The sequence below is a fragment of the Cricetulus griseus genome, chromosome 4 (genome assembly GCF_003668045.3).
Source record: "Cricetulus griseus strain 17A/GY chromosome 4, alternate assembly CriGri-PICRH-1.0, whole genome shotgun sequence".
Classification (NCBI taxonomy): Eukaryota; Metazoa; Chordata; class Mammalia; order Rodentia; family Cricetidae; genus Cricetulus; species Cricetulus griseus.
The window spans coordinates 180,975,087-181,002,323 of NC_048597.1; the positions used below are offsets into that span (position 1 = coordinate 180,975,087).

A 27,237-nucleotide genomic window follows, 5' to 3' on the forward strand; every position below is an offset into this window, starting at 1 on the left:
ACCCCACCCACCAAAAAAAAATTGTCTACAAAGCTGCCTATTAGGAGAGAACTTAAAATAGCAGCCAGTTTGAGGGAACAACAGTGAAGAGATTGATGTGAACCAAGACAAAGCTGGAGCTTACCAGTTCTGTGCAGAACTATGAAATCCAGGCCAACTGGATGGCTACTAGCTCTTGACTGTCCCAGTTAGCTACATATCCCAAGTACTGCATTCTAAAATGGTTAACAGGTTTACATCTAGTTACCCAAATATGTTGGCATTATAGGTGTTTTTTAAAAAGCTTGCTTAAAGGTGTAATATGTTAAGAATAGAAGTCACTTAGTGGTACTGAAGAGAAGACTCTAGCCATGAATTATTTTTTTAGGAAAGTACACAAGGGTTTAGGAGATTTATGCAAAAAGAAACAAGAACAGCTTTCACTTGGGCAGCACAGACTACAGCTGCCCTTCAAGGGGAATAAGTAACTTATATCACAAATCTTGATTGTGATTTACACTCCAATTGTTGACACTAAGGAAAAGAAAAATCCAGGCCCTTCTCATGGCCTCCTGGAGATGGCAGTAGAATACATACAGAAATAAAGTCAGATGTAATACTTAGTTTTATATCAAAGAAAATCACATTTCCCTCAAAAAACCAAAACTGTCTGTGTCTTGAAGTATATTTTCCATGCATAAATTAACACTGTAATCCATTTAAGATACAGAAAGATGTTCATCTTCCCTTTGCATCACCTGTTCTTTTCCTTTTCTTCAATCAATCATCAACTATGCCACTGAACATATGACTTAGCTCTCTGACATGAGGCTTAAGGCTTTTGTTTGGGTATTGATTTATTGTGTATATAAATGGTATATGAGCACTTTTGTACATAACATGGTTGCTACAGTATTCCACAAGTAGGTACTTGCTTGCACATCCACCCTTAGACTAGTAATGGGGATAGTTGTCTTACTCCATCTGCTTGATATCCTGACCAGTAAGCTCTGAATGGATAATTTGTCATATGCTTAGTGCTTGGAAGATTGTGTTGTAAAGATAGTAACATCCACAGTTGTTCTAGCAGGTATTCATACTCATTCTTAGGAAGAAAAGCAGCTGCTGAGTGACTGATGTCCAAAGTGGGGAGGGTCCTTTTTCTTTTCTTTTGAGAGGTGCTAGTCACTGCCTTCTAGCATTTAGCTCTGGACCTAGAACAATTGCATGTGCTGGAGTCCCAAGGAGTCTGCTTGTGAATCACATTATCTGGCAGAGAGGAAACATGATGCAGTATGTGGGGAGTTTGTCTGTCTGTGTTAGAGATGAGGGTGGTGGTGAGGAGTCCCTTATCCACCCTCTACTTCCTGAGTCTACTCCCAGAGACAAATGTATACATATCTTCCTGTCAAAAACCTACATTGTACAAAATAAATAAAATTAAATTTCCTGCAAATATTTGAAAACTGTTGGCTATATAGGCAAATGTATTTTCTATGAGTAGTAAATTTTGTTTTTGTTTGGGTTTTGATTTATTGTATATATGTATGGTCTGTGGGCACTTGTGTACCTTGGAGTATATGTGTAGATTAGATCTAGAGCTTTGACAAAATGCAATTTTGCATTACAGCAATTTCCAGTTTACGTGCTACCAAAAGTAGAGTATCAAGGTTGTTATGGAGTTGAAGCTCTGACTGAAAGCGAGCTCTGTCGCTTCTGGACTGAAAGTTTATTGCATTCCAACTGCTCGTTTTATGTTGGTGAGTCTATAGGAGTCCTCTTCCCCTTTGTAATTCCCTTTAAATATTTACCTTTAAATTCAGCTGTACATACTTCCATTTTGTCCTTTTTTGTTTTCCTCTGATTATGCTGACTCTGTAGTAAAACAGTGACAGGGAGTATTGGTTGTTACTAAATTGATTTACATATATTTTATAATTTTCTTAGAATTTTAATGATGTTGTCTTAGAAGTCTCATCTTGGAACATCTTTATTTTGGTTTTGAAGTTTTGAGCAGAAGGGAATTAGCAGGGATTTGAATGTTGTTGCCAGGGTCTTGAATAGTTAACATGCTTCACATGGCAAGTTTCTTGCTCTTACTGTTCATATTGTTCTTTCACATTGGAATGCTACATACTGAACATCTCTGTCATCCCTTGTCTTGGACTCTGCACCAATAGAGATCAATACAATATTGATCTGTCTGCCCTGCCGGGCTCCCATCTCCCTCAGTCTTTTCCTTTTTTTGATCTCTAAATGTGTTGTCTTTACTTGTTTGTTACTTCCTACATTACTGTTCTTTCTTAGGCCATCCCTTTTTCCTCCCAGACAGTAAGCATTTTAAAGTCAGAGCCTGGTAGAGATCTGTATGTTCTGGTACAAGCATTATGCTCTGTGTATAGTGAGTGCTCTGTATCTCTCTTGCCTGATCTAGAAACAGTGCTTATTTATTTGAAAATTTGCCCCCATTCTGATTAATCAATATTTGGGGAGGTTGTATATATATATATATATATATATATATATATATATATATATATATATATATATATATATCATCTGGGTGGCCTCAAATTTGCAATCCTGCCTCAGCCTCCCTAATGCTGGAGTTGGTCCTGTGCTGCCTGCCACACTTACCTAATGTTTTAGGGCTCTCCTCCATTGTCAGACACAGCCAGACATTCATTTTAATAGCTTCCATCAGTAATCAGGATTCTAATGTTCCTCCAAAGCCTTCACTCCACAGCCTTCATGTAAGCATTTACATCCACTTGAGGAAAAGATTTTTTTTAACTTATCAGTGAACTTTTTACAATACTGATAGATGATGCAGACTCATTTTCCAATGTACTGTTTAACAGATAAAATTGCTATCAGTTGTATGACTACTTCACCTAAGAACTTTTTACAGGTCCTAAATAGTGTCTAACTAGCCTAAAGACCTGCTCATTGATACATACGCCTTTCAGTTTCAAGTGACAGGATAATGCATATGGTTTCTGTGACACTATTGAAGGACATGAGTTGTTGAGGACTTTGGGTTTATTTTAATGTAGATACTAATGGTATACCCCTTTCTTGTTGTCTTGGTGCTGGGGACGAACCCCAGGACCTGTGAGTGGTAGGTAAGCACTGTGCCTCTGAGCTGCACCCATAACCTAGGAGCAGACATTCAAATGCTGAGTAAGTACTCATCAGACAGGGCATGGTGGTGCACGCCTTTAATCCCAGCGCCTGAGAGGAAGAGGCAGGCTGGTCTACTAAGTGAGTTCCAGGCTAACCAAGGCTGTTACACAGAGAAGCCCTGTTTCAAAAACACACACACACACACACACACACACACACACACACACACACACACACACACACACACACACACACACAATCCATCAGTATTAGGAGTTTAAAAGTATTATAGTACTCTTAAGAAGAATGCTCAATGAAATCATTTGAAGAGCTTGTTAAACTGAAGATTGCTAGCACTAGTCCTAGAGTGTCTGATTGAGTAATACAGAATGGGACCTGGATTTTTATGTTTCTAACACAATCTCAGATAATAACACAGCTTGTCTAGGGCATTCTGAGAACCACCATAGCTCACAGTCTTTGGCTGAATAAACATACTTGTTTGGTTTTTTGTTTTGGGGTTTTTTTTTGCTTGCTTGTTTTGTTATATATAAACCTCCTTGTCTAGATTACAGTGTCTTTTGCCCATTAAAACCCTTAAGAGTTACTCCTTTAAGAAAACCTGTAGTCTCATCACTACTTCTCTACTGTCCAGTGTTACATTTATCAAATCCATAGAGTTGGCATTCAGTCAGTCCTCACTTTACATAGTTCTTACAAGCGTGACCTCTGTTGTGGCAGTATATTAAGAGTAAATATTACATATAAACTTCACTGCCAGTTCCTCAGTCCACTAATTATGAAGTAGATTACAGACATACATGAGCAGTGACTGCCTGTGTCCCCTCTTTTAGTCTGCATTGATCAGTCACTGTGTACCTCTTACTAGTTCGTGTACAGAAATCAAATGTGTAGTGTGGTGCCTCCTTGTCTTCCCATGGTCAGCCATTTGAGATTTTATGAGGATAAATAATGAAAATAAAGAATTGGCCAGAATTGAACAGAAAACCCACAAAAGGTAATGTTGTTGAAAATGAAATTGTAGTCAAACTTGCATGGAGCTATAGAAGAAATAGCTGCCTGGGAATGTTGACACTGTCACTGCTCAAGAGACTCTTCAGTCACTGCCAGAGAACTTGGTAATGACTAACCTATTGAACAGTGGTGTGACATCAAAGATAAAGTAACACCTGTATAAGGTTTTAATTGAAAGGAGTGCTTGGATTATTATGGAAGTTGATCCTGACTTAGATAAGAGTATGACAGTTGCCACAGTGGGGAAAAGTATTTCTCTGTTGGAAGCTGTGTGAAAAGGCAGCTTCTGGTAAGACTTTTTGGAAAGTGTAGAAGCATGCTGTTTTTGATGTTTTGAATTGCAGTATACTGAATGCATATATTTTATATTTTATTTCTCTAAATACTTACATTGATGGAGAATTTATTTTGATAAAACATGTAAAAATAGTGAAGTAACTGTAAAATTTCCCATTTATCATTGAAATACATGATTTCAGCCTGTGTAATCGTTTCTACAAACTTGTACTGCATGTAAAGCTAGAACTACATATGTATGGATTATGTATAAATGATGCGTGATCGTAAAGGCTTAATTTCTGCTACCTAAAGCAGTGCCTCCCAACTGTACCTCATCTTAAAGTATGATCTACAAAAAGAAGATTGCTTAGGACTGAAGGACAATGGTAAGAGCTTTCATGTCTCAGATCTGGCTCAAGTGCCCCAAGGGCTGAGGAGACAAGTATCTCAGGCACTGAAAGAACTCACTTGAGCCCTCAGGTTAGATAGCTCCAGTGTTGGGAGTTGCCTCCTTGAGCAAGTAAGCCTTCATAGAACTTAGGACAGGACTCTGTAGTTAGTTCTTTGACAAACTATTTGCTGGGTACTATACTACATACTTGTTGAATTTTTTCTTAAAAAAAGGTAAGTGCTATTAATAGTCTCAAAGGCTTATGTAATAAACATCAAAAATGCATTATTGCATTTAATATCCTCTTTCTATAGCTATTAAACCATTAAAATGTCTTTATTATTAGAAATGTCACATATAATGAGCACTAGAAATGGAGAGGTGAAACTAAAGTTGGCATAAGAAATAACAAGTGGCTGTGGAAACAGATGGATATGTTGTGTTAGAGAGAAGACATCTGGTAAAAATGTTTCTAATTAACTTCTTTGAGCATAAAGCAAATGATATTAAAGTAGGCTAGATATGGAAATAAAATATTAAACTATATGCAATTTTTGTAGTCCCAGTGACTAATCCTACTTCCTAAGTAATTTGTTTTGACAATAAAATATTAGGAGTTAAAAATATAAATAAATCTAAAACATTATTTTCAGTATTGGTGGGTGTTACTGTTGCACTGTAATGTTTTTAATCTTCATACAGTAGTAGTAGCATGGTCTTCCTGTTAACCCAACCATATGCCTCAGGGATCTCCTCTGTCACTTGTACATTATAGCACCTCAGTGTGTGTCAGCCTATTTTGATTTAAAATATACACGTTACTTTCTCCGACAGAAATGTCATTTTAAGGATATAATGTTTGGGATTTTGTTTATAAATTATAGATTTATATCAGGCATGCAAGGAAATAAGACTTTAAATAGATTGCTTTACTCACAGAAGCATTTATGATTGCTTTAATTAAAAATAATCTATTTATTTTTGGTGTTTGTTTGTTTGTTTGTTTGTTTGTTTGAGACAGGGTTTGTCTGTGTAGCTTTGGAGCCTGTCCAGGAACTCTGTAGACCATACTGGCTTCGAACTCACAGAGATTCACCTGCCTTTGCCTCCCATTAAAAATAATCTGTATTTTTACAGTTAAGTTTTATAATAATGTGTCTTTGAGACTTTGAGCATGCCCAGTCCACAGATTTGATTTTTAACTGCTTATTTACCTGGTGAGTACATGCTTCCCTTTTACAATCATGAAGATGCAGCTTTAGTGGGAACCGGAAGCAACAATGGTTGAGCAGTTTATGATCTTAAATTAATGTGTAAACTTTCCTATATTCAAATATTTTAAAATGAATATGTGCCATAATTTGTATTTTATATCATTGTAAATTCAGGTTTACTCGATAGCTAGTAAGACATATATATATATATATCCTTTTAAATACAAAGCCCTTTATAGTTGTTAAAAATGTGTAAAATCATCTTTTTACGTAGAGAGACTAGTTAACTTTTTGATTTGTTTTACAAAGACAGTGACTTGGATTTCTTTAAGTTCAATGTTTTCTTTTAGGGCATATTGACGCATTTACTTCAAAGCTTTTCTTGCTAGAAGAAATCACCTCAGAAGAATTAAAAGAAAAACTTGCAGCACTCAAGTAAGGAAGTACTTTGTGGTGGGCACTGAAAAGACTTCACTCCTGTAATGTGATCTTGGATTTTCTTTTACCTCTAAACAGTGAAGGTGTTGATTACTTTCAAGATCTTGAGTCTCCACAACCCAATTTACATTATTTACCTCCATCTGCAAAGAAACATACTGCTAATAACATGTCTTCCCACTTCAGACAAACGAGGCTACAGCCAGAGAATGTGTTGTATTTAAAGTGCAGGAAAGGAATCATTCTAGCCCTGTGTAGAGGGGAAGGATGAGACAGCCACATACTCTCAGACATTGGGATTACATGACTGATTGGACTTTCAGAAGCCAGACTTATGAAAATTTGCCCATCCTGCCAAATGTTAGACATAACTAAGCAAGTGGTCATCAGAACTCTGAGGACCTCATTGTGAGGGAAAATAGTATATGTAAATTATCTCATTTTATCATGAAGGCTTGTGGTAGCATTTCATGTACAGAGAAGTTGGGTCTGAGAGTGCTCACTCCAGCACAGGCTGAGATAGAGCACAACCTTTGTAGTTCATATGCTAAAGTCACCTCTGTTATCTACAAAGCTTCGCTTGCTTGGCACAGCTCTGTGGGGGAACAGTCAAACTTGAACTCTGCTTACACTAGTGTCCATTCTGTAAGAACTGCTTTATATGTGTGCATAGAAAAGTCATGGCATTACTAACTAGGCCTTTGCTTCACTTCTCACAATGAAACTCTTTTTTTAAAGAAAAATAATGGAAATAAATTTATATGTAATGAAGCACCAATGAAATACCTAGAAAAATACTCTGCTTTCCCTTTGGCTAGTCTGTCCTCACTCTGTACTTCTCTGTCATTGCACATGCATTCAGTCAGTTTTCTTGGCAACTGAATACAACTGTTCTATAGTTTTATGTTATTTGGGTATTTTTAATTATATGAGTATAACTGCTCTAACACAGAGCCAAATACTTCATGAACATGAAAAGAAGGAATCTAAGCATAGTCTACTTGCTGGTCCTTATTCTGCATTATTAGCCTGCTGCTCATACATATTATTGGTGATGCTTTGCTTTCTAGGTTTGTTTGTTTGGTTTGTTTAAGTTTAATTTCACATCAGTTTCTTCTGTTTAATAGGATTTCAAGTTTATTTAACATACTCCAACACATTCTAAAGAAATTATGTAGGTAAGTACTTTGGGGTATTTGGCATAGATATTTTGTTTTTCTTTGCTGAAAATTATTAGAAGCTTTGTCAATATGTTGTTAGAGATAGATGAAAAAACCAGAAGTATACAAGTGTCTTATCAGAGTTAAAAATTCTCAAAATTTGAGTGAAAGATAACATGATAATGTCTGTCCGTAATGAAATTCCAAATGTATTTGTTTTGTTCATATTTCTCTCTCTCTCTCTCTCTCTCTCTCTCTCTCTCTCTCTGTCTCTCTCTCTCTCTTACACACACACACACACACACACACACACACACACACACACACACAAAGAGCCTTACTGCAATAGCCCAGTCTGATCTCAAACTGTCAATCTTCTAAGATACATGAGTTTCATTAATTAGAAACTCAATATTTGAAATGTTATATTTTCTCTCTACCAAATAATCATTGGCCTCTGTATATGAAAGTGATATGAGAGAGGGAAAAGCCTCCCTAGAAGCTAATAATAATTCTCTGGACCTCCTTTGTCAACACCAGTTCCTTTCAGTTTTAAAAGTTAGTGAAAATGTAGCTTGTTATGTTTGTAGGCAGATCTATATAGCTAAAGCCAATCATCTTCATTTTAATAATGTGGAAAAGAACTGTTCTCTTTGCCACTTTGGCCTAGAGGCTGTGTGTTCCTAAGAAAACAGGGTCCACTGTCCATGTGCCTTTTGTTCTTTATGGTGATACATTGAATCCCTTGAAGCTTTCTAGTAGGCAAATAGATAAACAAACAAACAAATAAATAAATAAATAAATATGTAGTAGATTGGCCATCATCAATTATTGTGTTAATAGAGGATTGTGGTTGAGGCTCTGACCTGTGTGCAAACCATAAAGCTGGGTCTGATTGAAGCCCTACTATGGACAGATTGCTTAGCATCTCTCGTGTTTCTTTTGCCCAATTTGGAGCTAAGCTTGAAACCTTGTGTGAAGGATTTAATATGAAGGTGGATAGTGGGGCAAAACGACAGTTACTATTAAACACATAAGCCTGCTGCTATTTCTACATCCTTCCTACATGTTCCCTCACTTGTTTCTGACACTTTAGAGTCCTGGACATGTCACATTATCTTTTGTGTCTCTGTTCTCTTACCTATTAGAAACTAAGTACAATGTTGAATGAATGAAATGTATGGTTGGAGTATATTATGGATTAGAGAGTTAAATGGATTGTTTTTCCATTAAATGACTGACATTTACAAATTGATACAATAGTGAAAAGGAAATGGTCAGATATTTCTGAATTTTGGAATGAAAACGGTAACATTGGTTGTCAGAAGAGTATAAAGTAGTTTTAAAGGCTTCTGGAATCTTTTCTTTTACTGGCCCTGAAATGCTTTCAGAAGTGGCATGCCCTTCCTGTGGTAGCTCAGTTTTGCTCTGTGGGGTTCGGAGAATATGGGAAGATTAGCACTATAAGCCCGTGAGTTGAATTCCTGTGTTGGATGCAGCTTGCAGGACGGGTCCTACTTGCTGTCTCATGCAGCAGAAGATTCTTCACTCCTGATCTACAAAACTTCAGATGGAAAAGTTACTAGGACAGCATATAATCTGCATAAAGCACATTGTGACCTTCCTGGAGTACCTTCCAGTCTCTCCGTTCCTTGGGTTCCATTAGATCCCAGTTACCTGTTACCATATCACATCCATCATGGGCGGATACCTTGTACTTTTCCTCCTAAATCACTGCGCCCTGCAGCACAACCAAAGGTATGTTCTTTTTTTTCAATTAATATCCTATTTGGTTGTTGATTACTATCTTTTTCTCTGACTCTCTTCAATGAATATCTACATTTACCCTGGTAACCATCCAGCATCCAAAACCTATGTCTATGTTGTAAGTAGAACTTCCCCTTTTATAAGTTTTATAAATCAGCTAAAGAAAGTAACCTAATCACAAAAAGACAAACATGATATGTACTCACTCATATGTGGCTTTTAGACATAGAGTAAGGGATTACCAGCCTACAGTCCACACTGCCAGAGAAACTAGTAAACAAGGAGGACCCTAAAAGAGACGAACTTTGTCCCCTGGAGAAGGGGGAAGGGTCACGACCCCCTGAGCAAATTGAGAGCATGGGAAGAGGGGGGAGGGAGCTACGAGAATGAGAAGGGAAGAAGAGGAAGGATGCAGAGGTCATGAGGGAGCAGAAAGGTTGAGTCAGTTGTAGATTAGAAGAAAGGATATGTGATAAGGTAAGGTTTTAGTTGCGGGGGTGGTAGGGGAGGAAGGGAGGGAGAAGGGAACTGGGATTGTCATGTAATTCAATCTTGTTTATAATTCAAATAAAAATAAAAAAATAAAATAAATCAGCTAAAGAAATCTCTGCTAACTTGCTGTATGTGTGCATGAATGATGCATCCACAAAGTTTAGTGCCTGGTTTCTGTCCAAAGCAAACTTGTCTTCTCTTAGTTCTTCTTTATGTATATCATCTTCCATTAAACAATTGAGGCAATTTGCAAAAAAAGTCCATGTTATAAAATTATGATATAATTAAAAATTATTAGTAATATGGTGAAAAATTTAAAGACAAGTATTAGTAATTAGTGAGTGAAGTGGCTTATTAAAAATACAGTAAAATATTAAGAACTAAATTGTATTATGATAAGTATTTTATAATTTAGGGTTTATTGAATTACTATTAATGTTACATTCATTATAAAAATCCTTCTGGAAATGTCAGTAGAGTCGCATTTTTCTTTCTTTCTTTCTTTTTTTTTTGTTCTTGAAGACCAGTTTCTCTGTGTTGCCCTGGCTGTCCTGAAACTCACTTTGTAGTCCAGGCTGGCCTTGAATTCGTAGAGATCCATCTGCCTCTGCCTCTCAAGTGCTGGGATTAAAAGGCTTGCATTATCACACCCGGCTGAGTAGTTTTTTTTTTTTTTTTTTTTTTTTTAACCTGGAATTTGAAGCCACAGCTGCAGGTACTCGCTATGATATCCTTCTATCATGCCACCCAGTCTTTATGTCATGTTATGTCTTGTAATCAGTTTTAGTTTGAACTTAGTTGTAGGAAGAATTTTGCTGTCTACAAATGAACCTAAATGTCCAGTGACCAAAAACACAGTGTATTTTCCTGCCCTGTTGCCCAACACCTTTGACTCAAATTACTGAGTTTTTTAATCTCTGTACTGTTCCCTAGGAGCTCTGATAGATGCACGTGTGTTTCCTGTGAACACTCTCTTCTCTCTTCCTTTCTCTGTTATGCCCAAGTAGTCTGTAAATGTCTCCAAACCCTTTTGAGAAAATAGCTTTTCCTGTAAATCCCAAGGACTTTAATTGTTGGTGTTGTTTTTGTTGTTCACATTGGCTAGAATTATACATGTTGTTCAGTTCTCCACCCAATTTGTAAAAATTGTTCTATTTATTTGTCAATATTTTGGTGCTGGAGATTGAAGCCAGGCCCTGTGCATGCTAAGCAGGCATTTCACCCTGAAACATCTTTCCCATTCCTAGTAAACTTTGACAAGAAAATATAAACATGACGAACTAGTTGAGAAAATGAAAAAAATGGAGAAAGTTAACACTATCTTCAGTTTTGGTGACTATTTCTAGTTTCTAAATACTCTGAAGTAGTCATTTTTATGATCTAAGAAATTTCTTAAGTAACTTAAAAATAATTGAAAATGTTTTTGAAAATCTGTATTCTTTGAGGACAGTTTTCTTTTAATTTAGAAACACTAATTATAGTCTGTCAACTATAACATATAATTCTGTATGGGGATGTCTCATTCCTTTTTGGTGAAAATGAATGGTTTAATACCTTGGCACTGAACAACATTAAGTTGAAGAAAACATTTACACAGGGTGTTTCTAAAAGAAGTGAGTGATACTGTTATACTTTTCCGGTATAGACTGACTCCAAACATTGAATGTTTATGCCTTAGAAATACTTGGAAGATTTAACTTTTTCAGTAGAGTGGTCTAAATGTGCTGCAGTGTAACAAGAAATTTCATTTGGGCAAAGAGAAATTCTGTGTACTAAGGATTTGAACACATAAATATACATTCTAACAGTTCAGCCATGGGTATCACTAGACAGTGTCCAGTGCAGGCACACATGCTCTGAGTTTATCTGGGACCAGACACTTGCATAGCCCAGCACTGGGGACATAGACATTTGGATAACCAGTGTGCCTTGGAGTGTTTTCAAAGTCAGCAGAATTCCTCCTGCCACAGCTAGCCTGTCAGAGATGCATGTGTGTGTTACTTGAACATTGTTCTTTTTTCCTTTCTCTATTATACCCAATTAGTCAGTAAACATCCCAAAGCCCTTTTAAGAAATAACTTTTCCTACAAATTCTTAGGACATTTTAGTTGTTGATTTTTGTCAATTGTTGTTCACATTGGATAGGATTGTTTATACCATGCAGTTCTCTATCCTGATGTCACCTCCCTGCTGCCTTCCTAGCTGGGCCATGGGAACAGAACTTTAATAATTCCAACCAAGCTCAGCACCTGTGGGGTTCTAGCCTTAGCAGATATGCGGAAAGATCAGAGCTTTCTGAAAACTGGGAAGCCAAAGCCTGTGTGCAACAGCTGTCTGCATATCTTCTGGTATAGCTTCTCTTTGGTGTGATCTTCCATCCCTAGTTCTCTTGAACCAAATCCTCATCCCTGGACAGGGCCTGCAGTCTTCAACCCTGTTGCATACTCCAGTAGATCCACTTCTTCCTCCTACTGTAGCTTCACCACTATAGCTTCCATAATAGACATTTACTGAACACTCACAGTTTTCAGAGTATTTGTCTCTCTCAAAAGCCCAGTTAATGAGTACCTTCAGGAAAAATACTCAGTTGGGGGACTGACAGGTGTCTGAGAATCAGTGCATATTGGTCATATAAGACATGAGCATCAGAGACTAATAGACAGGCTGACTGACTAAAGCTCTGGTTTGCCCCCATTCTAGTCATGTAATTTAAAAGCAAATCCTAAAAGCTCTAGGAGAAAGTAGAGACACTAGATTCTGGTACTACATTCTTAGTGAACCACAGTACTAGCACTTTGATTGTTGAGCTAGACTGTGAGAGAGTGAGTTTGAATCACCACCGCCCTTACCTTCCCATCTGCAGGATTGACTGCATGGGATGTACAGAAACACTGCCTTTGTGAGGTGGCTAGGGGAACCTAAGGTCACTACAGGCAGCTTTGTGGAAATGGTCACAGGCTGTACAACTTTTGTCCCCTGTGAGGTCTCTAAGTGACCAGGAAGGTAACAGCATTTCCAAGTCTTCTTTTTAGCTAGGACTCTGATTAGCAGGCCTTTCCTCTTTCTGAGGTTTTAGGACCTAGGTGCAAGTTGGAGCAGGCATGAGGGAAGCTGATGTTACTATTAACTATGCCCATCTCCTCTTCCCTTCCCTGATTCTGTTGATGTCCTTTTCTCCTTCCATCCTCAGTTTTCTTTCTTCTCTTGTTTCTCCCCTTCTTTCCTTGCACATTTTTTTAATTTCTTACTTTTTAAACTCTTTCTTACTCTTTGTCTCTTCCACCATCTTATCTCCTTGCCTTGCCGTCTTACTCTCTGTCCTCCCTTTGTCTTTCTACCCTTTGTGTTTCCTCTCCCTATCCTCACATTTCTCCTTTCTTCCTTGCCCTCCCACAGAACTTCACACTTTCGCAAAAGGTCTGGCCTTCCCTCGCTTTCTAATTTCACCTTTCAGCATCTTGCAAATGCAACAGCAGTTTACAGCCAAGCCCTGTTCCAGCTTCTTTCCTCATTGTTACCAGAAGTTTAATGCTTTTAAAACTGGGTCAGATTAAACCTTCTTAAATAGCCACATGGCTGGGACTTAAAAACTTACAAAAGGTCATTCCCAAATTGAGAGTCTCTGTGTAAATGATGCAGGGTTGTTTGTGTGCAGGCATGTTGTGAATGTATTAAGTTGTTCTGCTCTTCCTCTATCTCTTAGGTTGGTGGGACAAGAATGCCTACCCATAGCCACAGGAATCCAGTTTCCATGGAAACCAAAAGTAGTTGCCTGCCTGTTCAGCAAGTTGAAAATGAAGGAGTGGCTGGGAATAAAAGGAAAATAACGTAAGGACTGGACCGTGGAAAATGAAGTTTCAGAAAAACCATCTGTAACAGTGTTTAATGTTGAACTTTTAGGGGAAATGTGCCCGAAAAGTCAGATAGCAAGAAGAGTGTTCCCCCTTGCTCTCCTGGAGTTCTTACAAAGTGCCTTGGAAACCTACCAACTTCGGGAAGGGCAGTGACAGCAGAACTTAGTGTCCTTCCTCATCTCTGGTGCATGGAGAATCTAAAATGCTCCATTTACGTGGCTGTGAACTGAATAAGAAAAATATTTTTATAGTACGCTTTTCTAACAATCACAGGTAGGAAAACCACTTGCAATCTTAGGAACTGTCAGGTATTAAGTTAATAATTTGACTGTATTTCCAGTCTAATGAGCCTAGTCTAAAGGGTTAAACATTGCCACTGTTAGAAACAGCTGTGCACATTGTTTACAGCCCATTTTTGTCAGTATTAGCACTACTGTTGTTGCTTTTGAAAACCCGTTGAAATTCTATTGTGGACACCAGAAGTAAAAACAAGGAAAATAAATCCCTATCTCTGAAAAGTAGCAAATTAATATTTTTCTGCTAGGCAACCACACATGTGTTTTACAAAAACACTAGCATTCTGTGGTGTGACAACTTTGGTAAAAGTGCCTCTAAAACTTGGCACAAATTCCATCTGAGTGTGGTGAAACACTGCCGAAAGCAAAGACAAAATGATTCAGGCATTCCAGGAAAAAAGCTTGATCATTCTATCAGGCATGATTTAGGTGCCATTAAGCCTAGGATTTTGTTTTTCTTTTTTCTTTTCTCATTTATCCTGATTCATTCAGAAAGCAGCATCAGCAGTGGGTATGGCCAGTTTGGGTTTGAGGGGACAGACTTGTTCATTTTTTGTTACCTATTTTTTAATAAACACTAAAAGTATCAGAAATGTGTTTGCCATCTCAGACATACGAGATTTGTAATCCAAAGGCAATTTTCATGTTGTTTTTAGGGAATGTAGTGTGCGTGGGTGCATGTTTGTGTGTGTGTGTGTGTGTGTGTGTGTGTGTGTGTGTTCATGGAAATTATACCCAAAAATCAGGGTCTAGAGAAAGGGCTTATTGCAGAGGACCCAGGTTTGATTCCCAATTCCATGGTTGCCCACAACCATCTATAACTCCAGTTCCATGGGATCAGATGACCTATTCAGGCCTCCATGGGCACTGCATGTATGTGGTATAATGTATATACATTACATATACATACCCATAAAATAAAATTCTCTTAATTAAAAATAAGACCCAAATCCTCTAAAATATTTTAAACTGAAATTTTTATCTTCTGCTATCAAGTTTTGTTTTGAATTGATTTTTCTGAGAGATTGGTTGCCTAAATTATTAGTACACATTACTGTGTGGATTTTTTTGTTTTTGTTTTTGTTTTTAAATTTGAGACAGAGTCTATGCATAGCTCTGGCTGTCCTGGCACACAGAAATCACATGAGTGCCTCCTGAGTGCTGGGATTAAAGGTGTATGCCACCATGTCCAGCTACTGTATGAATTTTAATACATCATTTCTTCAACCTGCTATTCCCCCTTTAAAACACTTAGCTTTCCTCCATAAACTTTGTCACTTATGCATGTATCCAGAAATATTTTAGTTGTGACTCATCTGACATTCAACCTGGAAGTGTGGGGTAGGGAATCCCTTTGGAATTAGTTCTTTTCCAAGGCTGGTCAATGTTTGCTGCAGTCTGAATGTCAAATGCTTTACCTTGCTTCCTCTGTCTACAAGTGACTATTTTTCTAATTATCAAACCTGTGAACAATTCTGAACGCATGGAGCTGGTTTTCGACTGTGCTGAACAATATATTTGATGGTTTCTTTTATTGTTGGTTTTTAGCATAAAGAATTTTTAAGCAAGGTAGTAATGTTGATGATGCTATAGCAAAGTTTTTGTTGTTTTTTGTTTTTTTGTTTTTTGTTTTTTCAAGCTGGGGGTTAATTCAGTATTAGAGTACTTGCCTGGCATGCCTGTGACGAAAGGTTCTGTTTAGATGCATAGAAAGAAAAAGAGATATTAGGACATTATGAACCTCAACCTGGCTCATTTATTCTTTTGTGTGAAAGTATAATTATATAAACACCTTAGAAAACAAGTTCAAGAATTTGGCTATAGCATTATGTCATGAAATGCCATTAGGTCACCATTGTCCTCTTGTCACATTCAGACCTCACGATATTGTTTATGTGACAGTAGACAATAAGCTGTGGAAGGAGAGGGGCATATTAGTTCATCATTAAATTACAATACCTAGTATAGTATAGTATAGTATAGTATAGTATAGTATAGTATAGTTGCCATGGTCAATAGATACGTGTTATATTCAGGAATGAAGAAATAAATAGATATCAAGGATAGATGGCTACATGAAACTCTGTCTCAAATTAGATTTTTCTTTTCCTTGTAGGTGTACATGCTAGTAGAGGAATTTGTGTGGTGAGTGCTCTGATAAAGTAATTTTTAGACGTCATCTTGGGCTGGGGATATGTAGTTCAGTGGTAGAGAGCTTGCCTATACTTCAGATCCTGAATCCCATCCCTACCACTACAAAAAGAAAATAAAAAGACATAGCACATAGCCAAGTCGTGGTAGTTAAGGGGTTTCTGAACTAAAACTTCAGCTGGTTATTATTATTATTTTTTAATGAATTGGAGTTAGAGAAGGATAGCTGCAGAATATGAAAATGTGAAAGGTAGCCAGAGCCTAGGCTGTGAACATGGAGATAACCGAGCAAACTGCAATTCTAATACTGGAATCCTATCCCACACAACTTGAAAACCTGTAGTGAAGTTTAACAAATAATGTGATCAAGTGTTTGTCTGAAAAGGGCTTTTTGTCAGCATTAGTCTACAGAATGCACTGCAGAAAAGTTTAATGTTGTTAAGTAGGATTTGAAATTTTGAACGGTCCTGAATTAACAAGTCAGCACTGTCAGTCAGGTACAGCTTGCCTAGAAGCATTGTAATGCTGGGAGAATGATGGTGTTATTCACTGGAAAAAAATAAAAGTGTGGTTAGAAAGAGAAGGAAGCACACTGTTGCTTCAGCTGTTTCTACTCCCTGAACTCTGGCTTTAAATGCTTTGTTGCTGAGTGTTAGTCACTTAATATGACATGCCTAAATACCAAAGACCAGAGTCCAGGTGCAGCTCAGCCTGCCGCCCTAGGTTTGAGGGCTCTTCTGTAGCTACAGTCCTATTGTTGGCTGGAGACATCCACTTCCTCCAAGCCAAGGTTCACACACTTGTATGTAGGTGGAAGGCCTTGGTTCTTCTGTTGCTTTTTGTCTGGACTGCTGTGTAGCACAACCCAAATTCTTCACAGTACCATAGCCTGCACACCCTAACATTAGCAGCCCCAGAAAGGAGCAACAAGGAAGTGACGGTGTCCCAGAGCTCAAGCACTGACTTTTGCCATATTCTCTTGGCTAGAAATAAGTCACTAAATCCAGTCTCAAATGCCAGTTCTGTGAGGGAAGAAATACACAAAGACTATGTGAACCCATTAATTTAAGTAATGCTTATTAATTGAGAATTTCATAGTATGTTTTGCTCATATTCACTCCCCCTCTCCCAACTCTTCCTAGATTCACCCCACTTCCCTACATACTCAACTTTGGATCTTTTGTTTGTTTTTGGTTTATAAGCATATCAATTCCAATTTGTGTTATCCAGCTACTCTTGGTTATCTGCCTACCCTAGAACATGGTCAACCTACCAACTGACTCCCTCTCCCAGCAGCTATTAGTTGTCAGTAGCACAATAATAATTTTAGGGATAGGACTTCATTCCCACCTCCACTCAACCATGCTGGGATTTGTCTGGCTTGAGCTTTTGTAGCTCTTGTGTATGCTATCACAATCTCTGTGATAGTTCATATGTACATCTGCCTTGTTGTGTCTAGAAAGGATTGTTTCCTTTCAGTTGGTCACCAATATGACTCTTAAAGACTTTCTACCCACTTTTCCATGAAGATCCTTGAGCCTTGTTGAAGACAAGTTTCTGTTCTGCCTGGTCCGGCTGCCCTTCAGCCCCAAATGAACACAAAGAGACTTAATCATAATTTATAAACTGTTTGGCCAATGGCTGAGGCTTCTTATTGGCTATCTCTTTTAGTTATTAACTGTTCATCTAAGTATTCCATGTGGTCTTATTTTACCAGAGAGTGGTCCGGCGTCCTATCTTCCCGACAGCTACATGGTATCTCTTTGGCAGCTTCTTCCTCTCTCCTCTCTCCAGAATTCTAGTCTGGTAGCCCGCCTATCCTTCCTGCCTGGCTACTGGCCAATCAGTGTTTTATTCATCAACCAATCAGAGAAACATTTATACATAAGACCATCCCCCATTACCTTGTAGGGAAAGGTATGTTATAAGCATCCCATTTAGGAATGAGTGATTGCTATGCTCTGCACCAGCTGTGTTCATTGCCATCTGCTACAAGAAGTAGCTTCTCTGATGAGGGTGGAAAGGCGCATCACTCTATGGCTTTAGCAGTAAGTCATTAGGAGTCTTTTTATATAGTATACTATAACCATTTAGCAGAATAATGGTAGATTAGGGCCTGTGATTTATCTAGCCATAGGTTCTTGACCCCATTAATAGTGGCAGGTATGGGTTCTACCTAATGGAGTGGAACTTAAATCCAGTCAGACAATAGTTGGTTATTCCTATAGCATTTGTACCATTATTGCTCTAGTGGCCATATCTGGCCAGTACAGTTGTTATGGTAGATTATAGGTATGAATCTATTTTTAAAACACCATGCATGCCATGAACACATTTAGGGGGAGTAAAAGAATTAGACTTAATGTGTAGAAAGAAAAGACTTTAAACAAGGAATTACTGTCTTAGCACATGGGAAGCTAAGACAGGAGGGTTTATGAGTTTGAGGTCAACATGGGCTGCACATCAGGACCCTGATTCAAAAGATGTCAGTTACTGTCAACGCATTAAATCTAAGATAGAAATTACTTATGTCTTAAAGATTTGAGCTCAAGCTAGAAGCCACATCAATACAGATTTCAGAGTCACTAGTGTATCTGTGGTGATTGAAATTGGAGCAAAGGGCAAGATGGATCAGCAGAAATGAATAAGAGAAAAAATAGCAGGGAAAAGTGGACATTTTGGTTGCATTAGAAAATGCTCAGAAGTTAAGAGCACTGGCTGCTCTATCAAAGGTCCTGAGTTCACCTCCTGGCAACCACATGGTGTCTCATAACCATCTACAATGAGATCTGATGCCCTCTTCGGCATGCAAGCATATATGCAGGCAGAACATTGTATACATAATAAATTTTTTTTTAAAGTTTTCAAAAAAAGAAGAGAAAATGCTCTTAGAATGGCAGGAGCATATCAGGATGCAGGGCTAGCTGAACGGAGTCCCAGGTCTAAGAAAATTTGAATATTAAATGACTATGGTAATCATCTGCAACCTTCTGAGTAAAATAGTATATTCAAGAGTCCACACTGACCATAAATGAATAAACAAACAGGAGGGGACATTCAGTTCTACAGTAGGCCAACCAACAAACAGAATGACAGTTAGAAAAATCACCCATTCGTAATTGCTAGAGTAATTTAGCAGTCAACAGATATTAAAGTAGTGAGAGTTTGGTGATAAATAGGAACAATTACATAGTCTTATTTAAAGAATCACCCTGAAAATTGTTTATGATTTGGTGGCTATAGTGTGTTTATCAGTTTACTTAAGAGTTAAACATAACAGAAACTGTCCTAAGACAGAACAGAAGGTAGTCACTAGTAGAGACAGGAACATAGCAGGTGTGTTTCTTAGTTTGCACCAGGAGAAAGTACAGTGTCAGTAATGTGGCATCTTCCTGGCATAAAGGTGTTCATCATGAGAGACACTCAGAGAACCCAAACCAGAGGCAGTCTATAAGATAAGTTGTTGGAGATTTTCAGGAATACTATCTTTCCTGTGAAAGACAGAGGAAGACTGTTGTCTTAGTAAGGGTTTCTATTACTGTGAAGAGACACTAGGACCACGGTAACTCTTATAAAGGAAAACATTTAATTAAGGTAGTGAGTTACAGTTTCAGAGGTTCAATCCATTATTGTCATGTCAGGAAGCATGGTGGCATGCAGGCAGAAGTGATGCTGAAGGAGCTACTACATGTTGATATGCAAGCAGCAGGAAGTAGACAGAGTGTCACTGAACAAAACTTGAGGAAAGGAGACCTCAAAGCCCACATACTTCCTCCAACAAAGCCACAGCTCCTGGTAGTGCCACTCCCTTTGGGGGCCATTTTCTGTCAAACCACCCAAACTTGATCTGTTTTTGCTTGTGGACACTAGCTAAATGTGACTCATGACTATGGTTTGAACTTGGTTCCTGGTCTAATGGAGGTATCATTGGAACAGCCTAACTTTTGAAGCATGTTGGTTAGTGAATAATGGTAGGTAAAGGCTAATTTCATTTTAACATTATGATGCCAGACAGTGCCCTATACTCGGGAAGTAAATATATGTGTGTGTGTGTATGTGTATATATATGTGTATATATATACATATATATACACTGATATGAGACATGGTATCTGTAACTTCTTTACAAATTTAGGTGTGAAAATGGTAGCAGGCAGGGTTGATGTCAGGTACACCACAACAATGTGTATACTTACATGTATTTCTACAGTGTTTGTATGAATTTAGGGTTATTGCAGAGTAGATCTTTTTGAAAGGTGCTATTTACATTGTCAAGGGATTCAGGGAAAATTAATGAGGGGGGATGCTATTAGACTTAGCCATCTACAGATTTCTTGATGTGGAACAGCAGCAGTACAGCAAGCTGAGAGCTGAGTGGTGAGGAAGGAGAGCATAGAGAGCAGAGAGGTACGGAGTGGTATGTGGAAGGGTAGGCACACTGAGGAATTTAGCAGTCAGTACTGGTAAAGACTAGTTGGGAGCCCCTGGAAAGGTCTATAAGACAATTGGAGAAGGTCAAGATATGATACTACTTATGAAGGTTCCATTTGGAAAGACTCACTCCTTCAACTGTCCCCATATACCTACCCATCTGGTCTCCCCTGTTCTTTGGCTGCCATGACACTTGGGGGAATTGACCACACCTATTGTATTGTGTATGTGTGCTATGTTATCTTTATCCATTCATCTGTTGGTGGACAGTAAGCTGTTTCTAATCTTCATTATTCCTACCTTTTTGATGTTTGGACTCAACTCTATGGGCAGCTGGGCACTGAGAAAGAAACTGAAGGTCACAGTTGTCATCCGTCAAAAAAGAATATATAGTTCCAGGAACTGAAGAGATGGCTCAATAAACCTGTACTGCTCTTGCAGAGGACCTGAGTTAGGTTCCCGGCACCCATATCAGGCCACTCAAAACCTCCTATAATTCCAGCTCCAAGAGATCTGACATCCTCCTCTGATTGCCACAGGCACCAGCACTTACCAGCACAAACCCAGAAGAAGACATACACACACTTAAGAAAGTCTTAACAAGACACATTTTTACAATACTAATTCACTTTATGTTGGCCTACCTCCCCTAAGAGCAACAGAAGATTATGTGTGGTGGAACATGTCATCCACAATCCCAGCAGCCCATGGGAGACTGAGGCATGAAAAACATGATTCAGAATCAGCCTGGGCCACACAATGGGACCCTGCCTCCAAAAAAAGGAGAAGAAGCAAAAATGAAGATTCCGGTTAAATTCAACAGTTGGGAGATAACATATTGTGAAACCTCTTCAAAACATTCCTCTCAACCTCAAAGCTTGTCTGGACTTGAATCCATGGCCTCTGCTTCTCCCTGTAACACCAACACCAAGAGCCAAAAGCACAACTACTGTCCCTGGGCTGCTGAGATCACACCTGTTCTTCCATTCCGCTCTCAGAGCCTCACCACTGGCACAGAAGTGTTCTCAGCGTCAGTGAGTACGCTTGCAAACTGGTCTTTCCACAGACCTCCATCCAACCTAAACTGCTGATACACACTTTAAACAGGAACCTTTTTTTTTTTTTTTCCAATTCCCATCTATTAGTTAGGACTCCAATAAATAAAGACAGTATTGTGTCCAGCACCAGTTTTACTGACTATAATTCTCCGTGAAGCAATATTCACCTTTGTCTCTGAGGGTTTCAACAAAAAGTGAGAAAGGGCTGATCAATGGGTAAGGAGAAATGGGAAAGGAGAAATGAACTGCTGCTCCAAAGAGTCACAACAGGCAAAGACAATACGCTGTAGATTCCAACAAGGTCAAAGAGGAGATTTCAAACAGTTTAATTTCAAAGAAATGTTAAATGCTTAAGGAGCCAGATATACTCACCCAGTTTGAACATTGCATAATATGTACATGATTCAAAACTATGAGATGATACTCCATAATTACATACAATTAAAAACTGATCATTTGGGAGGCACTGAATGCACTTTCAATAATAGAGGTTAGAAAGTAAATAGATTAGATTCAATGATGGCTTTAAGAGCTGTTTGCTTTATTGGCTGAGAGAGTTAATATTCTTCTACAACTAAGAAATAAAATGTATTCGACTAGAAAGAAGACTCCTGGTTAAGAGCTCTCGGCTGCTCTTCCAGAGACCCAGGTTCAATTTCCAGCTCTAACATGGCAGCTCACAAATGTCTTTAGCTCCAGTTCCAGGATATGTAACCCTTCTTCTGGCTTTCAAAGGCACTGCATGTTGCATGCATGTAGTACACAGCCTTTTTAAATGTAGTGTATTTTACATTTAGTTTGTGTATTGTATTGTGGAATTAGTGTCTTAGTTTTAGCTACATAGTCTAGGGCTCCAACAATACTACACTCTGACTCTAAGGTAAAATAACAGAATGCATTTTGTAAGTATGTCTGCCCTTTGCCCCACCAAAAGTGATGAGAATTCTAACTCCCCCGTGCCTCTGCAGGCAGCTGATAGTCCCTTCTGTCCTGTTCCAACCTACAATCTCATACAGTTGCACAATGAATTATGGGCTTCAGAGTACAGCAAGAAAGCCGAAGGAAGTTATGAAATCACAGAGCATTAGCCTTGACCATCTCTGCATCCCAGGGTGTGTGGGGAAGCTAATAGAGTGGTCGGTCGGTTCCTAATTCAGTGTGGCTCTTTTTAATGCTACACCCTAGTGCCTGGAAACTTTTACTCATAAGGAGCCAGGACTGTGTAACTTAGTAAGTGCCTCAGGCCAAAATGTCATTCTGTATCCAGGGGAGTGCTGAGTTTGCTGACAGCCAAGCCTTCTGCCTCCCAGCAGCCAGTGCTCCAACTAATTCACATCCAGCAGGCTGAGGCTGTCAGCTATAACTTTGAGGGGTGAAGAAATATGAGAGGATGAGCTTTGAGGTAGACAGCCCAGAAAGGAGAGGGGTGGGAGGAGGGAAGAAGGGAGGGAGGGAGGGAGGGAGGGAGGGAGAGAGAGAGAGAGAGAGAGAGAGAGAGAGAGAAGAAGAAGAAGAAGAAGAAGAAGAAGAAGAAGAAGAAGAAGAAGAAGAAGAAGAAGAAGAAGAAGAAGAAGAAGAAGAAGAAGGGAGGGAGGCCAAAGGTCAATCTTTCAGTTTTTCTCCACCTTATTTTTTGAGACAGGGTCGCTTACTGAGTCTGGAGCTCTCTAGATCATCTAAGCTAAGACCCAGAGATCTGTCTATCTGTCTGTCTCCATTTCTCTACAGGATTACAAATTCACTACCACACCCAGGTTTTTTTTTTTTTTTTTTTTTTTTTTTTTTTACACATAGGTTCCGGGGATTGCACAGCAGTCATTTTTACCAACTGAGCTCTCTCCCCACCCCCCAACCCCACCCCCAGCTGGCAATTGTTGGACAGAAGGGAGAGGTGGGGAGAGTGGTTGGGAGTAGTTCTAATGTTAACATTCAACCCCTACCGTTGGATATGATTCATCCCTTCTCTCTTCAAGCCTGGCTCTTTTTAATCCCTAAAGTCCTCATAGTAATGCCTTTCCAGTGTATTCTACAGGCTACAGTAGCCACTTAATAATAAATAATGGATTGGAAAGTTCCTTTTAGGTGACAAGTCACTGTGTAGATAGATGTGAGATAATGTCAGATTGAATCAGCGAGGGGTACTACCATTGGGGCTAAACTTTGAAAGGCATTTTGGAAATTTCAGGCTGGGAGATACAACAGACACTGCCAAGGAATAGATACACGTGAGCTGTTGGAATGGTAGGCCTCACCTACAGGGAAGGAGAGAGGATATGCTAGGCAAACTTGTGTAGGAAATACTGTGGGAGCTTCTGATGACATGGGGTTAGTCCAAAGCTTTTCATGAGAGGTGGGAATAGAGTAGGCAATATGGCTGACCTTCCCTAAGGAGAATCAAGAGATGGGGACAGGTTGGGAATGAGGAAGTCTGAGGGAAGCATTAGGAGGCTGCTTTATGGTGTAAATCACAGTGATCACTCTTTCCCTGTGTCTTTAGTGCCAACCAAACCTGCCATATTTGTGGGAATGCAGCCAGGCCCTGTCTTCGAAGTTCAGTGGCGAATGTACTGGAGAGAGATGGGTAAATGGGAGGGCGGTGAGTCCCACAGCCTTCCCGTGAGCACATCAGATGTCTATGCTTACTTGACAGCGTAGAGCTAAATAAAGGAGGGTTCCTTTCCACACTTCCTCTGTGGAGAATTCGCCTCCAGGTGCATCATTTGAAGAGACTCTGGAAAAAGACCGTTGACTTCTCAAGAAAATCACTTAAGAAATGATAGCTCAGGCTGGAGGGATGGCTCAGCAGTTAAGAACATGTGTTGCTCTTGCAGAGGACCCAAGTTCGATTCCTAGCACTATACAGTGGCTTGCAACCATCTGTAATCCCAATTCCAGGGGATTCAACAGGCATGCATGAGGTATACATACATATATATTTAGGGGAAAACATACACACAAAGTAAAGATAAATAAATTTAAAAAAACAATAATTGACATTTGAGAATGTAGAGCAACTGGTAGAGCACCCACCTAGCATGTATGATGCCCCTGGTTTGATTGGGCATGGTGACACAAGCCTGTATGTAACCCCAGTACTGAGGACATTGAAGCAGGAGAACCAGAAGTTTAAGGTCATCCTTAGCTATGTATAGAGCCCCTAGCTAGCCTGCGTATTTGACTGAAAATGGCACTACTACATCTACCGCACCTACTATGAATAGGTGTGCACCCCTATTCATACCTTGGAGTGTTGATTTTTGAGAGTCTTTTGCTGTGTCAGCTCATCATCCATAAATAGTCAGTCACCACTGAAGAGTCCACTTCAGCCCTTAAATTTTTTACTTTATCCTTCCTTCTAAACTAGTGACTTTTTAAACAATATTGCTCATTTTTTAAATTATTTAGTGTATCAGCAACCATAAAAAGCTTAATTGGACTGATAGATCTCTACTTTGAACCTCATATCAAAGTTAAAACAAGAAAAGCAATCATACTGCATTCATAAATTAGTGTCCTCAACTAAGGGCCTGGCTGTGGCTTTGTATACCTTTAACCCCAACCGGCTGGTTTTCTATCCTGTTAAACTTTGCCCTCTTAGTCATCAGCCTTGGCTGGGAATGACCGTTAGCTTTTCCTCAAAATTCCACTTCAATGACCAAGATTTGCTTTTGACAGAAATACTTAAGTAGAGGAGGAGAGCCTCACAATGGAGTGATCAATTATATCCCTAGTGACTGACATTGCCACCAGCCTTTATTCAGGATGGGTTGTGTAAAAATAAAGTCACACCTCTACCCGGCCACTTCCTGCCTGTCCAGAATGCATGGGTGTGTATTCTATTTCCTTTTTTACTTTTATGTTGTGCAATCACTTCAAAGAATTAAGAGTAACTGAAGCATTGGCTCAAAAGGAGTGCCTTGCCTTTCTCTAATGGTTAACTGCTCCTCACAGGGCTGGTCTTTTCCTCCCGTGTTCTTGGAGTACTTGTGTTTCTGATACAGTTACCAACCAACCTATAATTTTTTTTCTTTCATGAGACCTTGTGTAGGAAGCATTTCCTGTTCCCATCTGTTGCACAACTCTGCCTAGGGCCTGGCACTTAGTGGAGCCTAATGTTATAACATTGGATGAACCCATCCCAGGAGTTCTTGAGCATTAGAACCAGATTTATCCTGACAGCTTTTCTTTGGGGGGGGGCTGTGGGAGATTAAAACCAAAATATGTTTTCGTTTTTCTTTTTGTTTGGTTTTGGTTTTTTTTGAGACAGGGTTTCGAGCCTGTCCTGGAACTAGCTCTTGTAGCTCCGAGTGCTGGGATTAAAGGCATGTGCCACCACCACCCCGCCCAAGTATGTTTTCATCTGTCACAGGATAAGCTTTTTTTTCAACTTTCATAGAAAAATGTTTATAAAACTTTTGATAAAGGCCAAGTGTGGTGGCACCTGCCTTTAATCACAATACTCAGACAGAGGCAAATAGATCTCTTTGAGTTTAAGGCCAGCCTGGTCTACAGAGTGAGTTCTAGGACAGCCAGGGCTACACAGAGAAACGCTACCCCAAAAAACAAAACCAAAATCAAACAAAAAACTTTTGATAAGAAAAATTCTCTAATCCTAACAGGTTTTTTTTTTTTTTGAGTCCTTCCTTTTGGGCTGCATAACCTGAGACTGGAGTTGTATTTTTGACCCCACCCTAGTTGCTATAGCTGATGAATCATAGAAACCACAGTTGGGAAAGACCAGTGAGATCATCTGGCCAGTCTCCAGATCTGGGAGTGGAGCCCTGGAATGTGGGGATGACCACGAGAAGAGAAGAGAAGAGAAGAGAAGAGAAGAGAAGAGAAGAGAAGAGAAGAGAAGAGAAGAGAAGAGAAGAGAAGAGAAGAGAAGAGAAGAGATGCAGCTAGGGTCGAGTGAACAGCTTACCCATTACTTTGCCCTTGGCTTCAACCACAGTCCCGAGACCCACCCACTTAGAAAGCAGTCAGGCATCCCCGGTGCCCCAGAAAAGCAGATGCTGGCATGCAAAAGGATGGAACTGAAGTTCAGTTGCCTGAGTAATAACACTAGATCATGAATCATTCAGTGATTGATTTAACAGTCTTAGAAAACTTGAGACTATCTTTGCATAGCTATTAATTTAGGAGCTTATAAGGAACTTAGAGGTAACCTGGGCCAAAATGTATTGTTCCCAGATTCTGAGAGACTAACATTGAGAAGGTGAGAAACTCCAGATGTACACAGGGTAGGAACCACCCTCGTCCCTCTGTGCAGTAGCCTCACAGTATCCACCTTCCTGGGCTTTCCCTCACTCACCCCTTCCTCCCCAAATCTCCACTTCTTCCTTGTTCTCTCATGGTTCTGTTGTCTGAAGAATGGCGGAGTTGACTTTGTATCCATACCAGTGATCTATTCTAGGCCTGACCTCTGCCACCCTCAGTGGGCATCACAGGAGCAGGTGAAGCCCCCCTTAGCCCACCCGAAACCTAACCCTACCTTCCTGACTTCCCTTCTGGCAGTTTCTCTCTTCTTCCAGCTGTGGAGCCTTAGTTTCACCTCCTGTTTCCG

The 27,237-nt window shown here is 39.3% G+C and overlaps 1 protein-coding gene and 1 long non-coding RNA gene across 4 annotated transcripts in view; one reads left to right on the plus strand and one right to left on the minus strand.

The window, feature by feature from the left end:
• Positions 1 to 14,624, plus strand: part of Ice2 (interactor of little elongation complex ELL subunit 2) — a 37,937-nt gene extending 23,313 nt beyond the window's left edge. For 2 of the 3 annotated variants that reach the window (XM_027411255.2, XM_027411256.2), the window contains exons 12-16: positions 1,610 to 1,739; positions 6,375 to 6,459; positions 7,590 to 7,640; positions 9,122 to 9,380; positions 13,585 to 14,624. In XM_027411255.2, coding sequence (XP_027267056.1) covers positions 1,610 to 1,739; positions 6,375 to 6,459; positions 7,590 to 7,640; positions 9,122 to 9,380; positions 13,585 to 13,713 — 654 coding nt within the window. In that variant the 3' untranslated portion in view covers positions 13,714 to 14,624. Of the gene's footprint in view, positions 1 to 1,609; positions 1,740 to 6,374; positions 6,460 to 7,589; positions 7,641 to 9,121; positions 9,381 to 13,584 lie in introns of those variants that run through there. The other variant, XR_003484572.2, reaches the window with a different exon arrangement.
• LOC118237904 lies at positions 35 to 27,237 on the minus strand. Its single transcript, XR_004769638.1, has 4 exons — positions 27,166 to 27,237; positions 2,617 to 2,749; positions 1,791 to 1,854; positions 35 to 1,248 (listed from the first exon to the last, which is right to left on the minus strand). It is a non-coding gene; the product is annotated as an uncharacterized LOC118237904 (long non-coding RNA).